This window comes from Lissotriton vulgaris, chromosome 5, assembly GCF_964263255.1.
Source record: "Lissotriton vulgaris chromosome 5, aLisVul1.2, whole genome shotgun sequence".
Lineage (NCBI taxonomy): Eukaryota > Metazoa > Chordata > Amphibia > Caudata > Salamandridae > Lissotriton > Lissotriton vulgaris.
Genome location: NC_141693.1, coordinates 71259026 through 71281919, shown reverse-complemented (window position 1 = coordinate 71281919; position 22894 = coordinate 71259026). Strand labels below are relative to the sequence as shown.

General features: G+C 42.7%; 1 protein-coding gene across 1 annotated transcript in view; it reads left to right on the top strand.

Moving 5' to 3' along the window:
• The first annotated feature begins 240 nt into the window (after positions 1 to 240).
• The window catches only part of LOC147710210 (E3 ubiquitin-protein ligase TRIM39-like), a 61374-nt gene continuing 38720 nt past the window's right edge, over positions 241 to 22894 (top strand). Inside the window, exons 1-2 of the mRNA XM_086920886.1 lie at positions 241 to 654; positions 10771 to 10793. Of these exons, the coding sequence (XP_086777012.1) occupies positions 241 to 654; positions 10771 to 10793 (437 nt within the window). The remainder of the gene's footprint in view (positions 655 to 10770; positions 10794 to 22894) is intronic.

Here is a 22894-nt window from a genome sequence, read left to right as displayed (position 1 = left end):
TCCTAGAGTCAAAGCACAGGCTGCAGAGGAGTCAGTTTTCTGCTCTGTGACTGTAAGATGATCCCAGAAGTCCCAGCGAAGCCAGAGGGGGACAGACACACAGACACACCCGCTGCACACAGAGAGGGGCAGAGGCACAGACACACCCACTGCACACAGAGAGGGACAGACGCACAGACACACCCACTGCACAGAGAGAGAGAAAATAAAACTTACGTTTACTTCCTGCATTTCTGCATCATGGCGGCGGCAGCTCAGCTCGAGAACCTCAAGGAAGAGGCCACTTGTTCCATCTGTCTGGAATATTTTAAGGATCCGGTGTCCATAGAGTGTGGACACAACTTCTGCCGCTCCTGCATCACCCAGAGCTGGGAGGGAAGAGATGAAAACTTCCCCTGTCCAGAGTGCAGGGAGATATCTCCTAGGAAAAAATTCCGACCCAACAGACAACTGGGGAACATGGTGGAAATTGCAAAACAGTTTCATCTGCCCCCCGTGAAGCCCCAAGGGGAACATCTGTGCGAGAAGCATGATGAGGAACTGAGGCTGTTCTGTGCAGAGGACCACAGGATGATATGCTGGGTCTGCCGGGAGTCCAAGGAGCATACAACTCACTCAGCAAGTCCTGAAGAGGAGGCTGCAGAGGAGTACAAGGTACGTGTGTTAGCATTCGGGGATCACAAAGTTCAATGTGAAGAACTTGCAAAGCAAAGGGGTACAAGGTGTGTGTGTGGGTGCTCTGGAACTATAAGTGAAGATCACAGGGTATGTCTGTGGTCGGGCATTATAGAAGTGGCTGAAAGAGGCAGGATACGTCTGTGATCATTCGGGGATCATTCGGGGATCACAAAGTCGCACTGAGCCCCAATGAGGAACCTACAAAGGAGCGCAAGGTGTGTGTGGGTGTTCTGGAATGACATGTGACGAGCACAAGGCATGTCGGTGAAAACTGAGGGATCACAAAGTCACTTGATATTTTTCACCAAGGGGCAGGCGAAGAGCAGAAGCGACGGACATGAGTGTTCATATATCACAAGTCACCCTTTGTATAGGGTGGCCAGATGGCTCAGTGTCACAGGGACACCACTTTTCCATTTCAGGTCTTTGCTTTTTCATATCGATGTGTTGAAGGCATAGGGTCATGTAAAATTAACCAAGACCACAACTCCCAGAATGCACTGATATGTTGACTGAAAAATCCAGAATTTGAAACGTTGTGTCCCGTGGCATGGAGTCATCTGGTCACCCTCCCTGTGTTATGCCATTGAGGAGACTTCAGAAGAGAACAGGGTGTGTCTGTGGGTGTTCAGGGAATCACAAGGCACCGAAGAGTCAGTAGAGGAGGCTTCTGAAGAGAACAGGGTATGTGTGTGGATGTTTTTTGGTCATAATGCACCCATGGGCCCCAAACAGAAGTCTTTGCAAGGTGTGTGTATGTGGGTGTTCAGGGTCTACAAGTAAACTCATTTGTTAAGTCTTGAAGAGGATACAAAATTAGTTTTGGGGTGTTTCACCCTGCAGGTCCCCAAACGAGGAGTGCCCAGTGTATGTTAGTGGGTTCCAAATAAGAATAGCGCCTAAGAGCACATAGTATGTATGTGGGTGGTCAGGCTCTACATGTGATGAGACTCAGAAGATCTTTATACAGTTGAAAATATAACCACAAATGAAACAAGCAATAGTAGAGCAGCACATTTCTTAAGAGCCCCTGAACAACGACATCCTTACAAACAGATGGTAATGGAGAAAATATTCAGCATAATGAGAACATGCTGTATTATTAAAATTACTCAACATGCTGAAAAGTCTCATCATAAAAACATAACAAACAATACAATTATAAAATGCAAAATTAAGCGATTGTGCAATACTGTTATTTTTTGTAATGTACTCCATGTTCCAAGTGTAACCAGGCGCTATACAAGATGCTTTTATTATTATTATTATTATTATTATTATTATTATTATTATTACTCCAATATAGGCCTGACCAATACTTTCAGCGACATTTTCTCTGCCATTGAACTACATGACGGTTTTTGGTATTGACCTTTTACCTAGTTAGGTGCTGCATAAATGTTGTGTGCTTTTTGAAAACTAGCCTCATTTATTATGCATGAGGGTTCTCAGAATCACAGCAGGATTGCAATCTTCTGCACAATACCTATGTATAAGGGTCATCCCTTCCTCATACTCGCCAGACATGACACAGCAAGGTAGAACCCCTGAGGCTACCTTTTTTGGGTATAAAAACATAATATCTTTGCTGGGGCAGTCAGAGGAGAAAGACTTCCATGCTGACACTCTGACGCAAGAGGCTGAGGTTCCTGCACGCACACACTGCAGCTCGCAGTGGTCTGACATCCCTTGCGGGGTGTCCATCTCGAGACCAAGACCAGGTCCGACAGTCGCTCACTTCAGGTAACAGGGTTGGCTTTATCCTAGGGGGATTCTTGGCTTACACCTACATACATGCTAGGTACACTTGGGTACATCTAGTTAGGGTCGCATAGTAGGAGCACGCATTATTAGTGTCATGTATTTATATACCTGCCTATATTCATTGTTTTAGGACTACGGTAGGATCTACCATCCATTTACTCTGATAGGTACAATTGCTGGTTTCATAAGAATCTTTCCCAATATGCACCATCACATTTACCCACAGGCAAATAATGGATGAAACCCTTTGATACATCAGCCCTCTTTTCTAGCGAGTCAGTATTGATAGCAGGTGAATTGCCAAACACCCCAGACTTTACAAATTCAATGCAAGGTGTTGTGACAGGTATATGTGAAAAGGGTGCTTTCACCAAGCATCTTGAATAGTGGTTAAAACATGCACCAGACGTTTGGAAAACAAGTAACGCTGTTGGAAAGAATTCTTACCAAGTTCAACAAAGATTGGAGTGATATTGTTTGTATTTGAAATGATTCAGCTACATATATGAATACATTGTGTGTTGACCTGCAAAAAATGGATACCTGAGCTGAAGTGCTACCCTGTAAAGGATCCTTGCTACTTGCTAGATGGTAGGCTGAAAGCATCTTTACAATCTTCTGAGTTAATGAAGAATTCTATTGACTTTGTAGTCCATTCTGATCATCCAAACTGTGGCATTAAGCCAATAGTTCTCAGTCCTAGAAGCTGTGAATGGTATATTATCCATGTGGCAACTGTTTACATAATTTTTGCTTAGTGATGATGCCAAAGGCAAGAAATGTGAGGATCTTATTTTGTATATTGATAGTACAGGAAAGCATGACTGATTTAGTGGATATAATAAAAAAATTAGAGTCTGAAAACACCCTTGTCTACCTAGTATTCAGGGTAATTGGTGTAGATGTGAAACTTCTCCTTGAGAGAAGTCTGGACAACACTTTTAGTGACTTTGGCACATCAACATGTTCCATGGTTGAATGCTTGCCAGTTGGTAAGCAAAGAAATGCTGAGGTGCAATTCAGGAAATTTTATTTTAAAATGCATGAAAATGGCTTGCAAAGACGCATAGTAAAGTCCCTTCACCGGCCATGTCATTTGAAGTCCATGAAGCCTAACTGCGGTACACTGTACAAGTTCCATAAAGGGGAATTTTCTCCATACTGCTTCATTTTTGACTGCTTCAGTAACTCTGAGGGAATATGCGCCCAGTTCAATGCATACGTTGCAGAAGCTGTCCCAGAGAATTGCTATCTTTAGGTGCACCAGTATTGACATGGAAAGCTATGTCAGTGGCCAGAGTTAGCAAGTTATGTACTGGCTGTCTTGGCATTGCCCGTCTCTAGTGCCAACGTTGAGAGGGCCTGATAAAATCTTACGTGGGAAGGAAAGAGCAAGCCGCACGACTAAAAACTCACCGAAGAAATATTGTATGGAATACTACATAAGTTTGATTTGTAAATATGTATTCGGACCTCATATACACTGTACATACACTGTCAATAAACCACGCTCTATCAATGCAGAAGGAAAGCAATGATAAAAGGAACCTGTTCCATAAACACCGGAAAAACACTGTTTCTGTTGATTTTAATGGCTCAAAAATGTGTAACACTTGGTAACCAATGTTTTTTAAGGTATTGATATCACTGAGAAAACCCCACCAGAATTAACCAGAAATAGAATATGAAAACAGGAAAGCCTAATTATAGTGGATGAAACTATATTAGGAGGCTCCCATCACTGCAGAGGTCCGAATACCTGTATTCCAGACGTTAAATACAGAGGTTTCATGGGAAGAACCCAATTTCCATTTGTCACTCTAGCTATGCTCTCAGTGAGTGTGATGTCATCTGCAGGTCTTTTAAAATGTTTCCTCTATGGATGGAACTCATTCATGAGTTCTAATATTTTGGGAAATCGTCCATGTGCTGAGTCATGTGACACAGATTAGAATAGGGCAGACAATACAGGGTCATCAACCCTAGCACTAGGTTTGAATTGCTTTATTTTAACATAGCTCTGTTAGTTTTTAAAATTTAATATTACCCTCTTTTGCCATTGCTGCTGAATCTGAATTGTGAGCTGCACTTCTGTACTTTTGACAATTCCGGCGAGGTGGGAGCAGCTGAAAATGCGCTTTGCCTAAAAATCGTTTTTTTGTATATTTAGACAACTAGAGGCATCATATTAGGGCAGTATGTGCTCTATTTGTTTCCGACCACATGAATAAAACAGGGCGAGATGCAAGCCCGTCTGCACCCATCTGTGCCCACCTGCTGCCGGCAGCATCCTGGAAGTGGCCAGCACCAGTTATGCTGCCCAGTCTGTTAGAAGGTAATCCACTGAAAGGTTACAGCAGAGACCTTGTCTGGAGTCTCGCCCCTGTGAATAAATGTGATGTTCAATTGTATTTATTCCCAAGCACAGTGATCATTCCTGGCCTCTATGTGGCTGTCAGTTTACTCCCTCATCCTGGGGTAGGGACCTTGCCCCTATGAAGGCACATAAGAAAGGCAAGGTCCAGTTCTCTGCAGCCCTGATTAATGTCCGTACATTGCAGAAACATGCAGGTAACATCCTTGACCTGAATGAGGATACTCTTGATCCACTATTACTTATGGAGACTTACCTCTCTGAAACCTCTAATCCCTCCATTTATATGGCCACTAAAATATAACAGAATCAACAGACCGGCAGGGAAGGAGGGCTAGCTTTGATTCTCAAGGCTGATTCAGACAGGCTTTTGTGTCACTTTGTCACATCGGCAATCTGTGGCAGGTGTGTTAATTTACAGACCTCCATGGGCAGAGGGCCCATTTCTGAAATCTTTATTGAAATGCTGCAGCATACTTAGTGCTGAGTTATGCACACGTTATTCTCTTAAGGGACTTCAATCTCCCCACCAATAAGGTGCACGAAAGTGAGGCAAAGGAATTATAAGAATTGATGGCATCCTTGGATCTCATTCAACAAATATTCAATCCCACTCACCAAACTGGTCATGTGTTGGACCAGGTGTTATCTAATATTACTTTGCAAGCAGAAGATCCCACACCTCAGGTCTGGTCACATCACTCTCTAATTGGATTTTTTTGACAGGTCCTTAACCGCATTGCGGCGGCTGCTTTTACCGCTGTGTGCGGCGTTTTTGAAAATCCCGTGTTACATGACGAGCTCAGCTCTTCATCAGCATACGAGCGCCGTAGCTGATGACGAGCTGAGCTCGTCATCAGCATCGAAGGTGTTAATAAAACACACCTTCCTTCAACTAGCTCTCTACGCATATTGAAAGCATTTCATAAAAAACTGCTTGTGGAATTCACACGTACCCTGGAAGTTAGTACCCCCTTTCTGTTAGGCCACATGAAGAAGGATGATATAAGGCTATATCATCAGATTAGAGACTCCAAGGATAAACTGGCACCACCTCTCACTCAAAGATCGAATAGAATTATGGCCTCCAGTCCTTGGTTTTCTAATAGTCTCAAGGTAGAAAATAAAAGGTGTAAAGTCTTAGAAAGATGTAGTAAAGGAAGATGCACAGCCCAACTGTGTAAGTAGATAATCCTTTATTGTAGATTGCTTCTAGGATAGGTAAGTAGGAGAAGATAGGAAGTATAGATAAAACCCCACCAGGAGCAAGGTCCAAGCAGCTCAGCCTGAGTTGACCAACTGAGACTGTTAGCCAGAGGGTCACCCAGGCATTCCATGATGTCATGGTACATTCTAATTAGTGGAGAACAGTAGAGAATTAAGTTACTACAAAAGACAGTGGAGGAAAGCCTATAATATGAATGAAAGGGAAAGCTACACACTAGCACTCAAGAAATATCAGGCTGAAATTAAATCTGCTAAGTGGTACTTGGCGGATATGATTGCAAGAGCAGGGAACAAACCCAGGGACATTTTTATAATTGTTAAAACTTTTATGGCCCCTGCAGCTTGCGCTAGGTCGCACCATCCTTCGATTGACTGGTGTGAACAGCTGGCAACTTACTTCCAGTCTAAGATCCTTACCATTCAAAGCCAGTGTGTCCTCCGGCCCTCGGCCTGATGATGGGTTACTGGATATGATACAGACCAGCATGGTTTTTTTTTTAACTTATGCAATTTTCTCCAACTTTCATCCTATTTGGCTCTAGTGGTCTTTGATAGCCTTGAGTAACATTAAATCTGGCTCTCCATTTGACCCCTGCCCGCCTAACCTGCCAGCTTTCGGGGCTTGCGTAATTAACCCTTTAGCGTATAATGTGCTTAATTTGTCATTAACAACAGCCACGTGCCAAAATCTTGGGAGCAAGCTAAAATTCTGCACTTGTTGAAGAAACCATATGCTGATATGGTATAATTATATTCCTATTTGTTTGCTACCAGCGCTAGCCAAGATATTGGAGAAGCATGTGAATCCGCAGCTCCGTGTATAACTGGGATCCAAAAACCTGCTCCACCCTAGCCAGTCCGGCTTCACACCCAACTTTAGCACTCAGATAGCACTTGTGGAGGTTGCCGAATAAATCAAAGACACCTTAGATGTCGGTGGAAAACTTGTGCTATTCATGTTCTCCCATTCTAGTCTCCTGGCATGACTACAGTCCATTGGCATAGTGGGTCCTGCTATGGACAGACTTGTCTCTTTTTTGGAAGGCAGAAGTCGATAGGTTTGGGTTCCACCCTTCTCCTCAGAGCACGTGAGTGGACAGTGAGAGTTCCCCAGGGCTCTGCCTTGAGTCCAACAATATTTAATATATATATCTCACCCTCTTGCTCATGTCGCAGAAGCCCTGGGAGTGAAAGTTATATCTTATGCTGATGATACTCAGCTGTTGTTCTCATGTGGCAAAGGAGAAGAGTTTCCAGGGTGTCTGATTAACAGCTGCCTCAGGGCAGTCTTTAGCTGATTAGCGAAACATCACGTCAAGTGCAATGCCGAAAAAACGGAGATTCTTTTTTTGGGCAATACTTCTCCAGAAACCTGGCAGACTTTCTGGCCCGAAAATGCCCCCCTCCCCAGGCCTCCGCTCCAGGCCCACAAAGAGGCATTGCCAAGAACTTAGGGGTCAAATTTGATGATAGCCTGTCCTTTAGGCCCACATGAAGTCAGTGGTTGGCACTTGCTTTGGTGTAATGTGTTCTTTGAAAATGTTCTTCCTTGCAAAAAAAACAGTTATCCAGGCCTTGATAACCTCGAGGTTGGGCTATGGTAATGCTCTCAATTTTGGTCTTCCTGAGTACCTTCTGGAGAAGCTTCAGGTGCCCCGAAATGCAGCGTTTTCTTTTGAGTTTGCCACTTAGAGCGCGTTTGTCCCCTCATCTGTGCACTCTTCACGGGCTTTCTCTCAGGCAAGAAATCCTGTTCACGGCAATAAATGCTAGTTGACAGAGCACTGTATCAGACCGGTGCGGTCTACCTCAGAACAAGGTTCAGTTTCCATGTTCCATCAAGAAACCTGAGGTCTGCCAAAAACCTACTAGCAGTGACTCCCAGAATTTGGCATGCTAGAGCGGGAGGTAGATCACTGGTCCATCTTACACCTTCCGCTTGGAACAAGCTCCCTCCTGAGCCCCACGCTCTAAGCATCGTTGCAGAGTTTAAAGAAAGGCTGAAAGCCTGCCCTTTGTGCAGGATTGAAACGACTGGACCTATTTTCACTTCAGACTTGTGGAGAGCGACGGGACAGACCTTGGAGTAGCTGCGCGCGTTACAAGTCGCATTCAACATCAATCAAAATATCACACACTGTGTCGTGTGAACTCATTCAGAAAATTGCACACTGCACTGGTTCATGTGATAACATTCAGAATATCACAGATTGTGTCGTGTGAACTCACTCATATTACCAACTGCTGTGACATGTGACCAAGGACCCTGATTCGACAAATTGCCAGAGGTATTGGAAGTGACACCACACACTCTTTGAAGTGAATGGCATCACAGGAAATGATATCATATGACCTTTGACCCTAAATGTCCATTGGAAGTTGTGTCACATGACCTTAACCCTGAAGGCATTACAATAATTGACATCACTGAAGTTCAATAATAACTGCAGGCTAGTAATACACAGCACAGACAGGTGGCCATATTAGAAACCACCTGTGTTAGGGAGGTGACCTGATCTTTGGAAATGGTGGTATATTATACTTGTCCTATATTTTAGTGAGACAGAACTCTTCTAGTGGGCTCGGCGGGAGGGAAGGGGAAGGAGAGTTCCCAGCAATAAATGTTTTTAAAAATCGGAGCTAATAGTGTATTACAAAGCACAATTTAAACTTAAGTTTCACTAAAGCCAGCGGTTCTGAAAGGGTACTCATTTATATTCAACTACTTTCAAGGTGTGTCAAGCCAAAGAAACCTGACCCTCCCAAGTAGTTAAGCCCTTTGTTTTCAGGATGTGCTATGGATGCCCCCTGAGGTCAAAGATCAGCTTCATTGTGCCAGGGGCATCATTTTATCAGGGGTGCCCCTCATATGCCATACATGTCCCTTCATGCCACATATTACCTACAATATCCCAGTATCAGAATTTAGCAATTAATGCCATCACATACCTTAGGTTACCCTTAGGTCAAATGACATCTTGGTCATCAGGGATATAAGTCATGGTTGCCCCCCATATGACATGGTTTCCTCCCTTATGTCTAAAAGCATCTGCAATTAGCTAGTGCCAGCCTTTTGCCATGGGTGCCCCCATGCCAACAATTTCTTTAAGTGTGCCAGTATTTTTCAATGGCATCCCATCATGCCATGAATTACCTCCAGCATGCCAGAAGCAGTAGTTTTCACATGTGCCTGTCATGCTAACAATTCCCTCCAGTGTGCCAGCATTTTTCAGTTGGTTCCCATTATGCCATGAATTGCCTCCAGCATGCCTGCACCAGTATTTTTCACAGGTTCCTGTCTTGCTATCAGGCCCGGACTGGCCGTTGCGGGCACCGGGCAATCCCCCGGTGCGCCCGGTTTTGGGCCCAGGGGGCCGTTTTTGTAACAGGGCCGTTTTTGGAGCATAGTTGCAAAACGGCCCTGTAACAAAATCGGCCGAAAACCGGCCCCGCCAAAGAGCTCGGTCGCACCCTCAGGGGGCCGGCCGAGAACTTTGCCAGGGCCGGTTTTGGTTCTCAGTCCGACCCTGCTTGCTATCAATTGCCTCCAGGATGCCAGCAGTAGAAATTTTCCACGGGTCCCTCTATAAACTACAAATTACTTTTAATATGTAAGGGCCAATGGCAGACCAGCAAGCATAACATCACATTCTTACTCACATTTACTTACATTCACTCAACCACACTCATTCCCACTCACACTCAATCATTCATTCTCAATTACACTAATTTATTCTCACACACTCTAACTCACTCTCACTCATTCCAACTCTGACTCCAACATACTTACTCATCCTCACACACACTAACTCAGTCATTCTCACACACTCTCACTGACTCATTCTCACTAACATTCACTCTAACTCATACTTTCTCACTCATGTGCACTCACTCTTATTGTCACTCATTGTGACTCACTCATACTCAATGACACTTAAGCTAATGTATTCTCACTCACTACGGTTAAGTTGCTCTCACTCACTCCCTTTCACTGACTCTCACTCACTGATGCTCACAGACATCCATGCTCACACATACTGACACACACTTACAAGCACACGCTCTCTTTCACACAAATACACTCTCACCCACAAGCACACACACTACATACATTTAAAAACATATTCTACTTACAATATTCGTCACTGAAGTTCTGATTCTGGATCCTGGTGCTCCTTTTTGCATTACAATAATAGTGAATAATAAACTGTCTGTTATTCACTTTTAGCGTAATACAACATTGGCAGAAAACGAAGGTGGAGCAAGACTTCCATAAGGGCGAGATGCCTCTGTCTTCTTGGTACTCATTGTGCTACCTCTGAGGCCAGAGGTCCAAGCAGTGCCAGAGGTCACAATGGGCAAGCCAGGAGTTGCAGTTGTGACCCTTGGCATTCCCTTAATGATGTCCATGCATGTGACCCTGTGGAGAACATCATACAATGTGTCAAGTGACCCCACTCAGAATATCACAATGTGTTGTGTTTTGTGACTCCATTCAGAAAGACACTGTGCTATGTCATTACAATTAGGAATATCAGTTTTTGCTATGTAATGTGACCTCATTCAGAATATCACATTCGATGCCACTGAATATACTGTGTCATGTGATACGGTAAATGTTTTAAAACTATAGATGTTAAAAGTGTTTCACTCCCTAAAAATACTGCCATAACTTTAACAGCTTCTGTGGAAACTGATTTCACTATGTTTTTTCTCCTATTTTGCAGGATGTCAGAAGCACCCCGAGCAGGTAAGGCTGGTTTATTATTCTGCTCTCAGTGGAGAAGGTCTCACTGCTACAGTGTGTAAATTCCACTATTAAGCTCGCACAAAGTGCTAGGTAACTTTCAGATCCTCATCAAATCACTTTGCATCCTCAAAAAAAACCTGTAAATACCAGAAAATACCTCGAATTTCTCTGAAAATGTAAGTTCTCAAAATACTTCCTTGTGCCATCAGGAAACTCTCTTAAATGTCCCTAAATCCCTGCTAGTCCTGAAATAATTGCTAAAGAAATGAGCTGCTGCACTCACAAAACATATTTGCATCTTTATAACTTGACTGAAGTCCTCAAAAAAGTACCCTGAACACAGAAAACGCAAGTACATTCTGGAAACACCCTCTCAGGTTTTCCTCAATTAGAATTTGTGCAAAAACGAATTCAAAATTCCATAACTACCATACCAGTCTTCAAAACATCCATTCAGTGCCTCCAACATCATTGAAATGTCATTAAAGCCATATTCAGGCCTCATTCATAAGTAAATGCCCTCCAATAAGAAGAGGTCTTTTCCAGTTCTCTTAAACCTCATTGTAATCCTCAGATCTGCTCCTAATCCTAAGAAATCTCTCTCTAGTCTTCAGTGACCTCCCTCCGTAGCATCCTCTCGAGTCTTTAGAAGCCTCATTTCAATCCTCAAACCTCTTCCCGGGTCCCTGACCCCTCATTCCAGGCACCAAATCCTTCTTCAGGTTCTCAGAGACTTCCTTGTTTGTCTTCTAAAGTCGAATTTCAATCCATTTTTTCAAGGTCTTTATTTTTTATTTTTTTGGTAACAAGACAGATTCAAACAATAAACACCAATGGTTATGTTATATTATGTGAATTATTCTTATAAGCCGCAAGAGCTTCCCGAAGGTTTCCTGGCGCCGCCTGATAGAAGCAAAGAAGGAAAAAGATCTCTTGATTAAACAGCCAAGTTTGTAAGCCCTTTAGAAAATTGCCATAAACTCTTTCATTTCGAAGTTTCAGGGGGAGAGAATTCCACATTGAGGGGCCCAGGCAAGATAAGGACCGAACCCCCACTCGCGACAATCTGGTCCTAGGGACAGAACATGTGGCCAGCAACATTAGTCACATGTTGTCTATAATAGAAACATGGGGAATGCTGCGGGGCATTGAATCATTGTCATTTTTTAAAATTTCCGAAATATGATAAAGGAACATTTCTTAACAACTATTGCATCACGGTCACTCTGTTGGTGAGGGTGTTTGTCCACACACGTCTCCATTCCTGTGAGGTATGGAGGGGAGGAGCTGATTGCAGCCCTCGGGCCAACCTACCCTCATCCTGCAAAGACTGCCTCCCACATCTCGATTTCCTGTGGAGTGTCTCCATTCCTGAGGGATCCTTCCACGGACCTCATTTCAATCCTGTAAATAGCTTTACAAACCTTCACCATGAGGTGACGTATGCATGCTTGCTGCTTGTTTACTGGCTGGTCTTGCTAACTCATTATTAACAGAGCTTAATGAGACATCATGCTTCTCAGTGATGTATGCTGTTGTGTAGCTAAAAAGCTCAAAGCCTTAAAAGATACACGCCCTCTGGATCACTTAATGAAATAACCCAAGATAGCGGTGGATAACACAAAATAATTGCACAAGGTTTCAACACGGATCCAAGAATTGATGTTCCAGTCAGTTTCACAAGGAATGTGTGGCCTGGCTGTTTGGCTGTTGTGGCCCAGAAAGGTGCAAGGTAAGAAAGAGCAAGCGGTGTGTGAGAAAAAACTGTTTACTGCTTCCCAACATTTATATGTGAAGAAGATGTACATTATAGACCGTCTTGTGTCTCCTTGAGATTTTAGTAGTGAAGCGAGATTCCAAGTCTTGCTGCTCTGATGCAGTTTTATTCCCCTATGAGAGCCTTGCGCTCAGCAGACTTGAATCTAGCCTCCGTACCAGCGCCGGACTGGGAACCAAAACCGGCCCTGGCAAAGTGCTCGGCCGGCCCCCCCCGATTTTGTTACTGGGCTGATTTATGCTGCAAAATCGACCCTGTAACAAAAACGGCCCCCAGGGCCCAAAACAAGCCCACCAGGGGATTGCCCGGTGCCTGAAACAGCCAGTCCGGCCCTGCTCCGTACCCCATCACAGAAGAGCCAGACTGGGCGAAAGTTCTTTTTGTGTCCTTGCCCCAACCTTATAGAACTCTTTGCTATCCTCGCTAAGAAAGACTCAAAACCACTTACGTTTTCGGAAGCAACTAAAAGACCTGGTTCTTCTCCTCTTTAGCCGAGCCTGCCTTCCTCTGATGATGTCATTTTACCCGTGGCCAGCCCAGGAAGCCTTCTTCTGGGGGCAGCTGTGTTATCTTTTCAACATCATATAACATTCCTGAGCGCAAGTATAACTGCACGGGCACATAGCATACCTTCCTCCTGTGGAACGCAACAGCTTTAGGATGCTGCAGTGCGCCTGTGCAAACAGAGAGGGGCTTTGGCGCACATCTGGTGCAACACTTGGAGAGACTCACAGCTCACTGGGAGCTCTGGAGAGAAGTCCAATGGATGTGCCTTTGTTGCATTGTGCTACTGAAATGAAAAGTATACAAGAACCAATTTTGCAGGTGTGGTATTCCCTTTTCCTGTCTCTTTAAGAGTTGTTATGATTCTGTCTTGGTTCTACATTCTGTACATGGGAGTTGGGCAGTTTTAGCCTGTCTCCTGAAGTCTGTGGATGTCTAAGCTGTTATTCTTCAATAAACCTCCAATCTAAATCCACTTCTGTTTCCTGAATTACTACATAATTTTGGCGACGCTTTGGGATTTATTTTTAGAACACCATCTTTTCAAAGAAGTGGATACTTGGAGAAAGGATTGAAAACAGCGTTCACGTATACCTGAAGGTATTTATCTATTTTAAGTGTATATTGATTGCACCTGCGCCTGATTTCTCTTTTCAATGTGCTTTGATTGCACCAGCGGCTGAAATAATTTTCTTTTCTGAACCTTTCCTTCGAATTTTACATTTATTTTTTTAATGACTTCTAAATATCATTTTCTATAAATTTTCTTTATTATACCATATCGATCTTCTACCCAATACCGGAAGAAGTTTCAGCAGTTCGTCTATAGAAATTATTATACTTAATTTCTGAAAGCGACTTCACCCTGTTTTCAAGTACTGTTGCTGTCCAGCTGTGTACATTTGAATTTTCCCGACATCGCGCGAGCCCTGCATGTTTCGAATCTTCATTCTGGCTTCTGAGTTCATTACGTCTACACCGGAATTTTCACTGCATCATCATGCATCGCGCAGCGTCTGCAGCATTCTGCATCATCATGCTCTCCACCATTTTGGATCGCCTTGGCAATGCTCCTGAACGCTCTTCAATACCGATGCGCTTTTCAACGCCGATGCGCACGGCAGCCCTTTCATGAACCTTATATATTTCTCATTATTTACCACGATTCCAGCAAAGCGCTATTTGTCATTATTTACCACGATTCCAGGAAAGCGCTATTTGTCATTATTTATCACGATCCCTACACCAGCAAGTGCTACAACTCACCTTTATATTACTACATTACAACGTTTTGCTTCCTCAAGATAGACATCGGTGACTACCTCTTTTATTTTAGTTTGTTTTGTTTTTACTATTCATGTGTGTGTAATGTATTCTTGCTAAATTCTTCTTATTAGTGCTTTATTCTCTTTACATTATACTATATTATATTGCAAAGTGTTTTCCACTATGTCTAATAACATTGTTTCTCCTGCACATTTTTTACCTGTACCCGGTGATCCTAAAATGGAATGGGATATATGGTTCCCTACATTTTTAGCGTACGTTGATGTCGTAGAGGAGGATGGATGTTCTCCTAAAATAAAATTAGCTTTATTGAAAAACTCTTTGGGAGGTGTTGGTCTTAAAGAATTAGAAAAGTTACCTCCGCTTGAGGGTACAGGTGATATGAATATATTTGATGTTGTTGTTAAACAATTGGGTGCTAGATTTGGAAGGAGAATAAATACTGTTATGGAACGTTTTAAATTCTATTCGCGTGCACAGAAGGAAGATGAATCAATTGAGAACTATGTAGCTGCTTTGCGAACTCTCGCTGGTTCTTGTGCCTTTGAGACAATTAACTTTGAACAAGTTATCAGAGATCAAATTATGATGAGAACTAAGAGTAAGAAAATACAGGAACGTCTTTGGATGGGAACTGAAACTACCCTTAAGGTTGTGTTAAATATTGCTAAAGGCATTGAACAGTCTGAATTATTTGTAAACGAAATAAGAGGTCAAGATAGTAAAAATAAAGTAGCGATTCCTGAAGTTTCTGTGGTAAAAGAACCTTTCAATTTTAAAAAAACGCAGTTTGTTCCCAATAAACCACAATTTATTCCTAGTAAACAAAAAGAAAAAAGAAACCAAATTGTTTGTTACAGATGTGGTGGTGTCGACCATGTAGGGAGCTACAAAGGTTGTCCTGCTTGGAACAAAGTTTGTATTAAATGCAAACGTTCAGGCCATTTTAGTAAAATGTGTAGGTCTACTCAAAAAGTGAATTTATTGACAGATGAAGAATCTGATCCCATTGATGCCCTCGGAATTAATAGTTTGTTGTGTGTTGGTGACACCAAATGTAAAGGTTTTCCTAAAGATATAATCTTGATTGATGGGAATGAAATTTCCATGCTCATTGATTCGTGTGCATGGTACAGTATTATAGGTATGGACATTTTCAACAAATTTTCGGGTTCTGTGAAATTATCACCACCAGATGTACAACCCGGTGGTTATACTGGTCATAAAATTGATTTAGTTGGTTTCATGTGGGCTGATATCACATTTAAAGGCAAGAGTATTAAAGGAAAAGTTTATGTTGCTACTAATGGTGCTTCCATTTTCAGTTGGCCTCATCAGCATGAATTAGGTATCAAACTTGACCCCAATGCATCATATCCTGTGTATGTTATATCTCCCGAGGCTGATGAGTTTACCAAATTCATTAAGGGAAAGTTTCCTGCTATTTTCACTGACAAGTTAGGTAAATTCGAGAATTTCAAACATCGCATTATTCTCAAAGAAGGGGCTATTCCTGTGAGGCACAGAGTTAGGAATGTCCCACTAGCGTACCGTGATAAACTAAAAGTGATTTTATCCGATCTTGTTGCCAGGAAGATAGTGGAACCTGTTGACTCTTCTCCTTGGGTTTCGCCAGTAGTTTTATCCATTAAAAGCAATGGCGAACTTCGGCTATGTGTCGATTTCGGAGCTTAAATCAAGAGATTTGGGTTGATAGGCATCCGCTACCCAATATACATGAGTTGATTTCTACTCTCTCAGGTGCATGTGTATTCTCTACTGTAGATTTGGCAAGTGCTTACCATCAGGTACTTTTGCATGAGGAGTCTAAATTTTTGACTACCTTTATAACACCAGAAGGTATGTTTCAATTTTGTCGTATGCCTTTTGGCTTAGCCAGTGCAGCATCAGTCTTTCAAAGACTCATGAAAGAGGTTCTTGAGGGTTGTGAAGGAGCTATAGCCTTTCAAGACGATATTTTAATTTTTGGAAAGAATTTTGAAGATCATGACAGAAATTTAAACTCTGTATTTAAACATTTCAAGACAAAGGGTTAACTTTAAAATTCTCAAAATGCAAGTTCAGACAGAGTAAAGTGGAATATCTTGGACACGAAATTTCTTCCCAAGGTATTAATCCTAAAGTTAATCATATCCAAAGTATACTTAAGGCTCCTGCACCTTCTAGTAAAGAACAACTTGTATCTTTCTTAGGTCTCACTGAATTTTACAGTAAATTTGTACAAGATTATTCATCAAAAGTACATTCATTAAGATTGCTGTTAAAAAAAGATGCCAAGTTAGTATGGAATGTTGAACAACAATTTGCTTTTGATTTACTTAAAAAGACGATTCTCAATCCTCCTTTTTTAAGACCTTTTGAGTTGGGTAAAGAATGTATTGTATGTGTGGATGCGAGCAATGTAGGTTTAGGTTCTGTGTTAATGCAGAGGCACAAAGGTGAAGAGTATGTTGTTTCTTATGCCTCAAGGACTCTTCGGGGTGCTGAGTACAATTATTCTACTATTGAAAAGGAGTTATTGGCTTGCACTTGGGCTGTTGAACATTTCAGACAGTTTATTTGGGGAACCAAGTTTCGTCTACGCACCGACCACAAGCCTTTAATTAACATGCTATCTGCTGGTGGTGGTAGAACCTTGACTGCGCGTTTAGCACGCTTGGATGAGAAATTGCAAGAGTTTCAATGTGTTGTAGAATGTGTTACTGGCCGCTTGAATGTACATGCTGACTGCATGTCTCGTTTGCCTTTGGATTCACAGATTTCAAGTGTTCATAGCGATTCTGATGTGGTGTTTTCTATTGGGGATGTTAATGGCGAACGTAACAACAAATTGTCTGGCACTATTTCTGAAACTGAATGGAGAAATGCTATGTGTAAAGACTCTGGTTTATCAAGTGTGGTGTCTTACTTACAACATGGTTGGCCTGAGGAACGTAAATTATCTGGTGATGTCTTATCTTTTTATAAGATCAAGGATGAAATTATGTTTGACCAAGGTTTTGTAATCAGATGTGATAAAATTGTTCCTCCTTTTGACTTAAGGAAGAAATTTATCTCAATGGCTCATGAAGGTCATTTGGGTATGTCTAGCACAAAGAGGCGGATTCGTGAATTCTACTGGTGGCCAGGTATTGATTGTATGGTGGATAAATGGGTCAGTTCTTGTTCGCCTTGTTCTTTGAGTGACAAATCTGTCAAACCTTTAGCTGTTGGTGTTTCACCGAGTGAGTTTGTTGCTTCTCCTTGGAAAAAATTAGGAGTGGATATCGTTGGTCCTCTTGATTTGTCCTCTAACAAGGATGTTTTTATCTTGGTTTTGATTGATTACTTTTCTAAATGGCCAGAGCTAAAAGTTGTGGATAAAATAGGCTCGACTCAAGTTGTGGAGTTTTTGGATGAAGTATTTTGTAGAGAGGGCATTCCGGCTGAAATTGTTGAAGGTGTGGCATTGTTCACAAAAAAGTGTCAAATTATAATCCACAGGCCAATGGTCAGACAGAACGCTTTAACAGGGTAATTAAAGAGTCCATTCAACTTGCCGTTAAAAGCAATTTGAATTGGAGAGAAGCGTTGCGTGCTTCTCTTTTGTCTTATCGTGTTTCCCCCAATTCTGTTACGGGTTTGTCTCCTTTTGAGATGTTGAGAGATAGAAAACCGGGCTCCAAACTGTTACCATGGTAGATGAAAAATAGAATTCCTTGTCAGCGTTCATTTGATCCTTTCAAAGTCAAAGAAAAGGTGTTAGCTTATCAGGAAAAGATGAAGAGTAATAGTTTTAGTTCTGTTATTCGTAGTCCTAAAATCAAAGTGGGAGATTTTGTGCGAGTAAAATTTGGTAGACCTTTTGGCAACAAATGGAATAAATGGTCTGACCCGTGTAAGGTTACTGAGGTTTTTACCAAGGCTGTAACAGTTGAGGGCTGGAATTTTAGAAGGGTTTCTCTGTGTAAAGCTTTGGAGCCTAAAACTATTTCGCAATCTATCCATAGTGCTGAAGATAATATTACTTTTTCTGCTATGTTGGATACATTTGGGTGTGAGCCTCAAACTGGGAATGTTGATTCGCAATTTGGTGATGTTGTTTTTCCTTTTCACCATCCCACTACTCCTGATAATTCCCCTTTTGTTAATCCTGATCTTGCTGTTTCTGGACATGTTATTGAACAACCTGTTATTGAACAACCTGTTATTGAACAATCTGTCAATGATACATTAAGGAGAAGTGTTCGTTTCAAGTGTTCTCCTATCAAATTGCGTGATTACATTCATTAACTTTTTGGTTTTTTTGGTTTTTTTTCTTTTGTTTCAAAGAGGGGAAGATGTGTGGTATTCCCTTTTCCTGTCTCTTTAAGAGTTGTTATGATTCTGTCTTGGTTCTACATTCTGTACATGGGAGTTGGGCAGTTTTAGCCTGTCTCCTGAAGACTGTGGATGTCTAAGCTGTTCTTCTTCAATAGACCACCAATCTAAATCCAGTTCTGTTTCCTGAATTACTACAGCAGGCATAAGCATTTTTTATTTTATCAATGATGTCACCCTGGACTGAATGAATGGGCCCAGAGCCAAGGATCACCACTGGCTTCTGAAATGGCCTGAACCGTGGTACAGGCCCCCGATCTGACCATCACAGGCACCATTTTCGGGTGAATCCCGCCCCCTCTGAACTAAGCAGACCATGAGCAACAGACTGTTTGAAACTATAGCCAGCCTGTGCTGGGCTGCAGTTGCTGTTTGTTGTTGAAGTTTTGTAGGAATGTAATACTGATGGGGCCTGTACCATGGTTCGAATATATGATGTTACTATCAGACACCGCCAGCCATATTGCATGGGCCAAAACAGATGCCTTTCCGTGGCGGCAATGCCACCACGGAAAGGCAGGCGGTCTTCACTTCGGGGGCCCACTGCGGGCCCCCATGGTGAAGGCGAGGTGGGGGTGAACATGGCGGGTACCTGTAGTACCCCTCTGCATTTGCATACGCAATGCGGCAGGCACCGCGCGGTGCGTGCCGCTTTGTGTATGCAAATGCATACATGCATTTTTAGCATTGTGGCGGGCGGTGCTGAGAGCACTGTCCGCCACAATGTTAAAAATGCAGGTTGCGCCCGCCACTGTGGCGGGCGCATCCTAATACCCCCATGGGACCCCCGCCCGTCATCCTAATGACCCCCTAAATTTTCTGTATGACCATTGCTTGACATCTGTCTTTGTAAGTCCCTGGGCTAGATCGGTAAAGGCTGCCAAGTTCTTTATGTACTGACCACAATATGTGACCACGCCTCTTACTCCTATCATGAAAGTTGGTGGGGGTGCAGATTTGATGTCTTTGACTTTGGCTGGTTTCAGAGCCACCATTGTCGCTAAGCAGGTCTGTCTGTTAGAAGAAAGTGTATTGCTTTAGAAAGTTTCACTTGATTCTGTTTAACTTTAGGCCACTTGAAGGCACTGTAGGACTTTTCAGAAGCAATAATGACTGTCAACGTGTGTGCCAATCCCAACATGTCATCACTGAAGTTAATTACTCTAGTCAATTATTGCAAAACATAAATAAAGGTAATTGAAAAAAATAATTACTCTAGTCAATTTATATAGAAATTCTTGGATGGTGTTCTCCTAAACATCGGCTACTCTGCGGATTACAAATTTCAGTCTTTTGTATCGTCTCAGGCAAAGGTGTGTGGAGGAGGTCATCAGCAGGTGATACCCATACTGAAGATCTATTTTGGAGAAAAAGCCAGTTCCATTGATCTCACTTTAGTCCATCCACTGTATTCATGATATGCTGTTCTCTCTTGATTGCCTGATTCAGGAGGTGCATGTCCACACACAGCCACACCTCTCCTGGCTGTTTGGGTTTCCTGGTGACAACAGTTGTGGAAACCCAGGGGGTGGACCCCTAATCTCGCTAGATGATGTTAGCTTCTTCCAGCCTTCATAGCTCCTCTTCTGCTTTTGCCTGAAGATGGATCACCACTCGGTGATGCCAATAGATTGATCGATATGCAGATTTCCTTTCTTATAAACACACAAGGCCATGAAACAGGCTGTTATATTCCTGGAGGAGATTGTCCAGCTCAGCAGTGGAGGCAAAGTGAATCAGCTGAAGACTTTTAGCTGCCTGGCAGCTTATGAGCATTCCTGCACTCTTTGATAATGTGCACCTTTGCTCTGACTGCTTGCTTCTCATGAATAAAAGCCATGATAAAAACTCCTGTTAAGAGTAGTGGATTTGGATGTCTGTTGGCATACATTTTTATCTTCATTGGTTTTAGTGTTGGCTGAGGGGTTGTTTTGATATAATGTTGATTGACAAACCTGTGCTGATAACTGGTTGATTTACCACCAGGATATTGCATTGGGGACGGGCACGCTTCTGGTGTTGTTTGTGGTCGATGGTGTATGCCACATGGACTGTACCCTAGCCTTCATCCTCTGGTGGGACATCTGCATATGCTAGTGTGATAGAATTGACACTTGTTCTGCTTGGACAGATGGGTTTATCTACACACTGCTGCTATTTTACTTAATTTGATGCAGGCTGCACATGTTTTTGTACAGGCTGTACAAGCACCTGAATGGGGAAAACTTCCTCCCCAAAGCCCCCAAGGGCAACTCTGGATTGGGTTGGACGCCTGTTTGGTTGTTTTATCTGATCAAATGTAAAAGTTTGGTGAGGCACACCTCAGTATGGGAAGCGCTAGTTCTTGAGAGTTTGAAGGAGCACCAGAGTGTCAAAATATCAGGCAGTGACTTTTTCTCATTCTTTGCACCTTCGTTTCATAGATCCACAACCCTGTATGGATTGAGCTCAGATGTCCCCGGCTCCACGAGTTAACATGCACACACAGGCGAAGTCTTTTAGCCAGACATAAAACTCATCCACCTGCCCACCAAGGTACTGTCTCATTCGCCAGAGTGTGACATCTTCATAATTGGGGTGTACCAGTGGTGCAAAATATTCATTCAAAGCACTCACCGTGGAGTGTGAGGCAGACCGGACCCGACCCGACAAGGGTGTGTGAGAATTTGGAGCTCTCTCTTCCTCTCCTCCAAAAACGCTGGTGCCCTGCGAAATACATTTCTGTTCTGTCCAGCCACACCTTCCATTTCTCCTCTCTACAAGCCCTCTTGTAAATTTGAGGATATATCTATAGAGGGGTTTGTGTTTCAAATTTCTTGAGCAGTGGTGATGGAATTTGCAATAACAGAGGTTGTGTGCCTGTCCTTCCAAGGTTGTAGAAGAATGGTTCACATTTTTTTGAATGAATATGGCCATGCAGCTAAGTGAGCTGTAAAGCCAAGACACCTCCACCTGGAGTGTCCAGTGAATGCGTCTACTGAATATTTCCTATAGTTTTGGCCTTTTGTAGGAAGGTGAACCGCCCATTTCTCATCATGATAGAGCTGTAATCATAGGACATTGTGATTTACTTTGTTTTTCTACTGAGGCTGCCTTGCGGTCCATGTCCTGTCTACTGAAATCTCTTGAAGATCTGAGCCATTTTGATACTTTTGGTAGGCCACGACTAATTTTGTTTACAGATTTCCTTTCTCGCTAAGAATATCATAAAAATGATCAGCGAGGCCTGATCCGAGTTTAACACGTCTCAGTAAGGGCACGAGTACATCCCAAATAGGATCAGGCAGGGACTTACCTAAATTTCGCAGCCAATACTTTCTCAAAACACCTGACTTACCTAACCCCGGCAGAATGCCAATGACGGGAAATCCACGAACATGTGTATATCACCCGCCTTTGTGTCAACGCACTTTTTATATTTTGATGGTTCCAACATGATGTTAGCCAACTTCGCTGGTGACCTGTAAGCTCTATGGAAAGTAAACAAAAGATTCTTCTTAAGTGGTGCTGGTTTGACGAGAGTGTATAAGAGATTTAAAGATACTCGCCATAATTGCCCTTTAGCCAGTTCCAGAAGATCATTTCCCCAGTGCAGGGATGGAACTGCCATTTTCTCATTTGGGGCTGAAATATATATCCAGTACCAATGGGAAACCTCTTTCTTAGGTTGTTGCTTAACTCTCACTCGCTCGAGAAAATCATCCTGCAAGGAGCCGCTCACCTTCGACAATTTTTGGGATGACGACAAAGAACACAGCTGCAGGGAATCAAATTTGGAAAACCACCTACTTCAAAAGCTTAGAGAGCTCTTGTCATGTGACGAGGGCATCACCCTTCCTGAAGACACCCCAGGGGGAAAAGTTGTCATGTTGGAGAGGATAATTAAGTTTAACTTTAAGCCACTCAGGGATTCCAGGAGGACCCCAAATTAGTGCCAGGTCCATGTAGTAATCTATCCTGAGAATTTTCCCAAAGCATACCTACACCCTCCGTGCTGTTAAGCATACCTTCAACCTACCTTGTTTAAAAACTTTGGGTCCCCAAACTTGAACAAAAAACGTATTCAGGCCTAAATGCTTCAACATAGCTCTATAAAATTCACCCATGTAAGAATTATCTAGCTCTCCAGCCAAGAGACGGAAATTCTTGAACT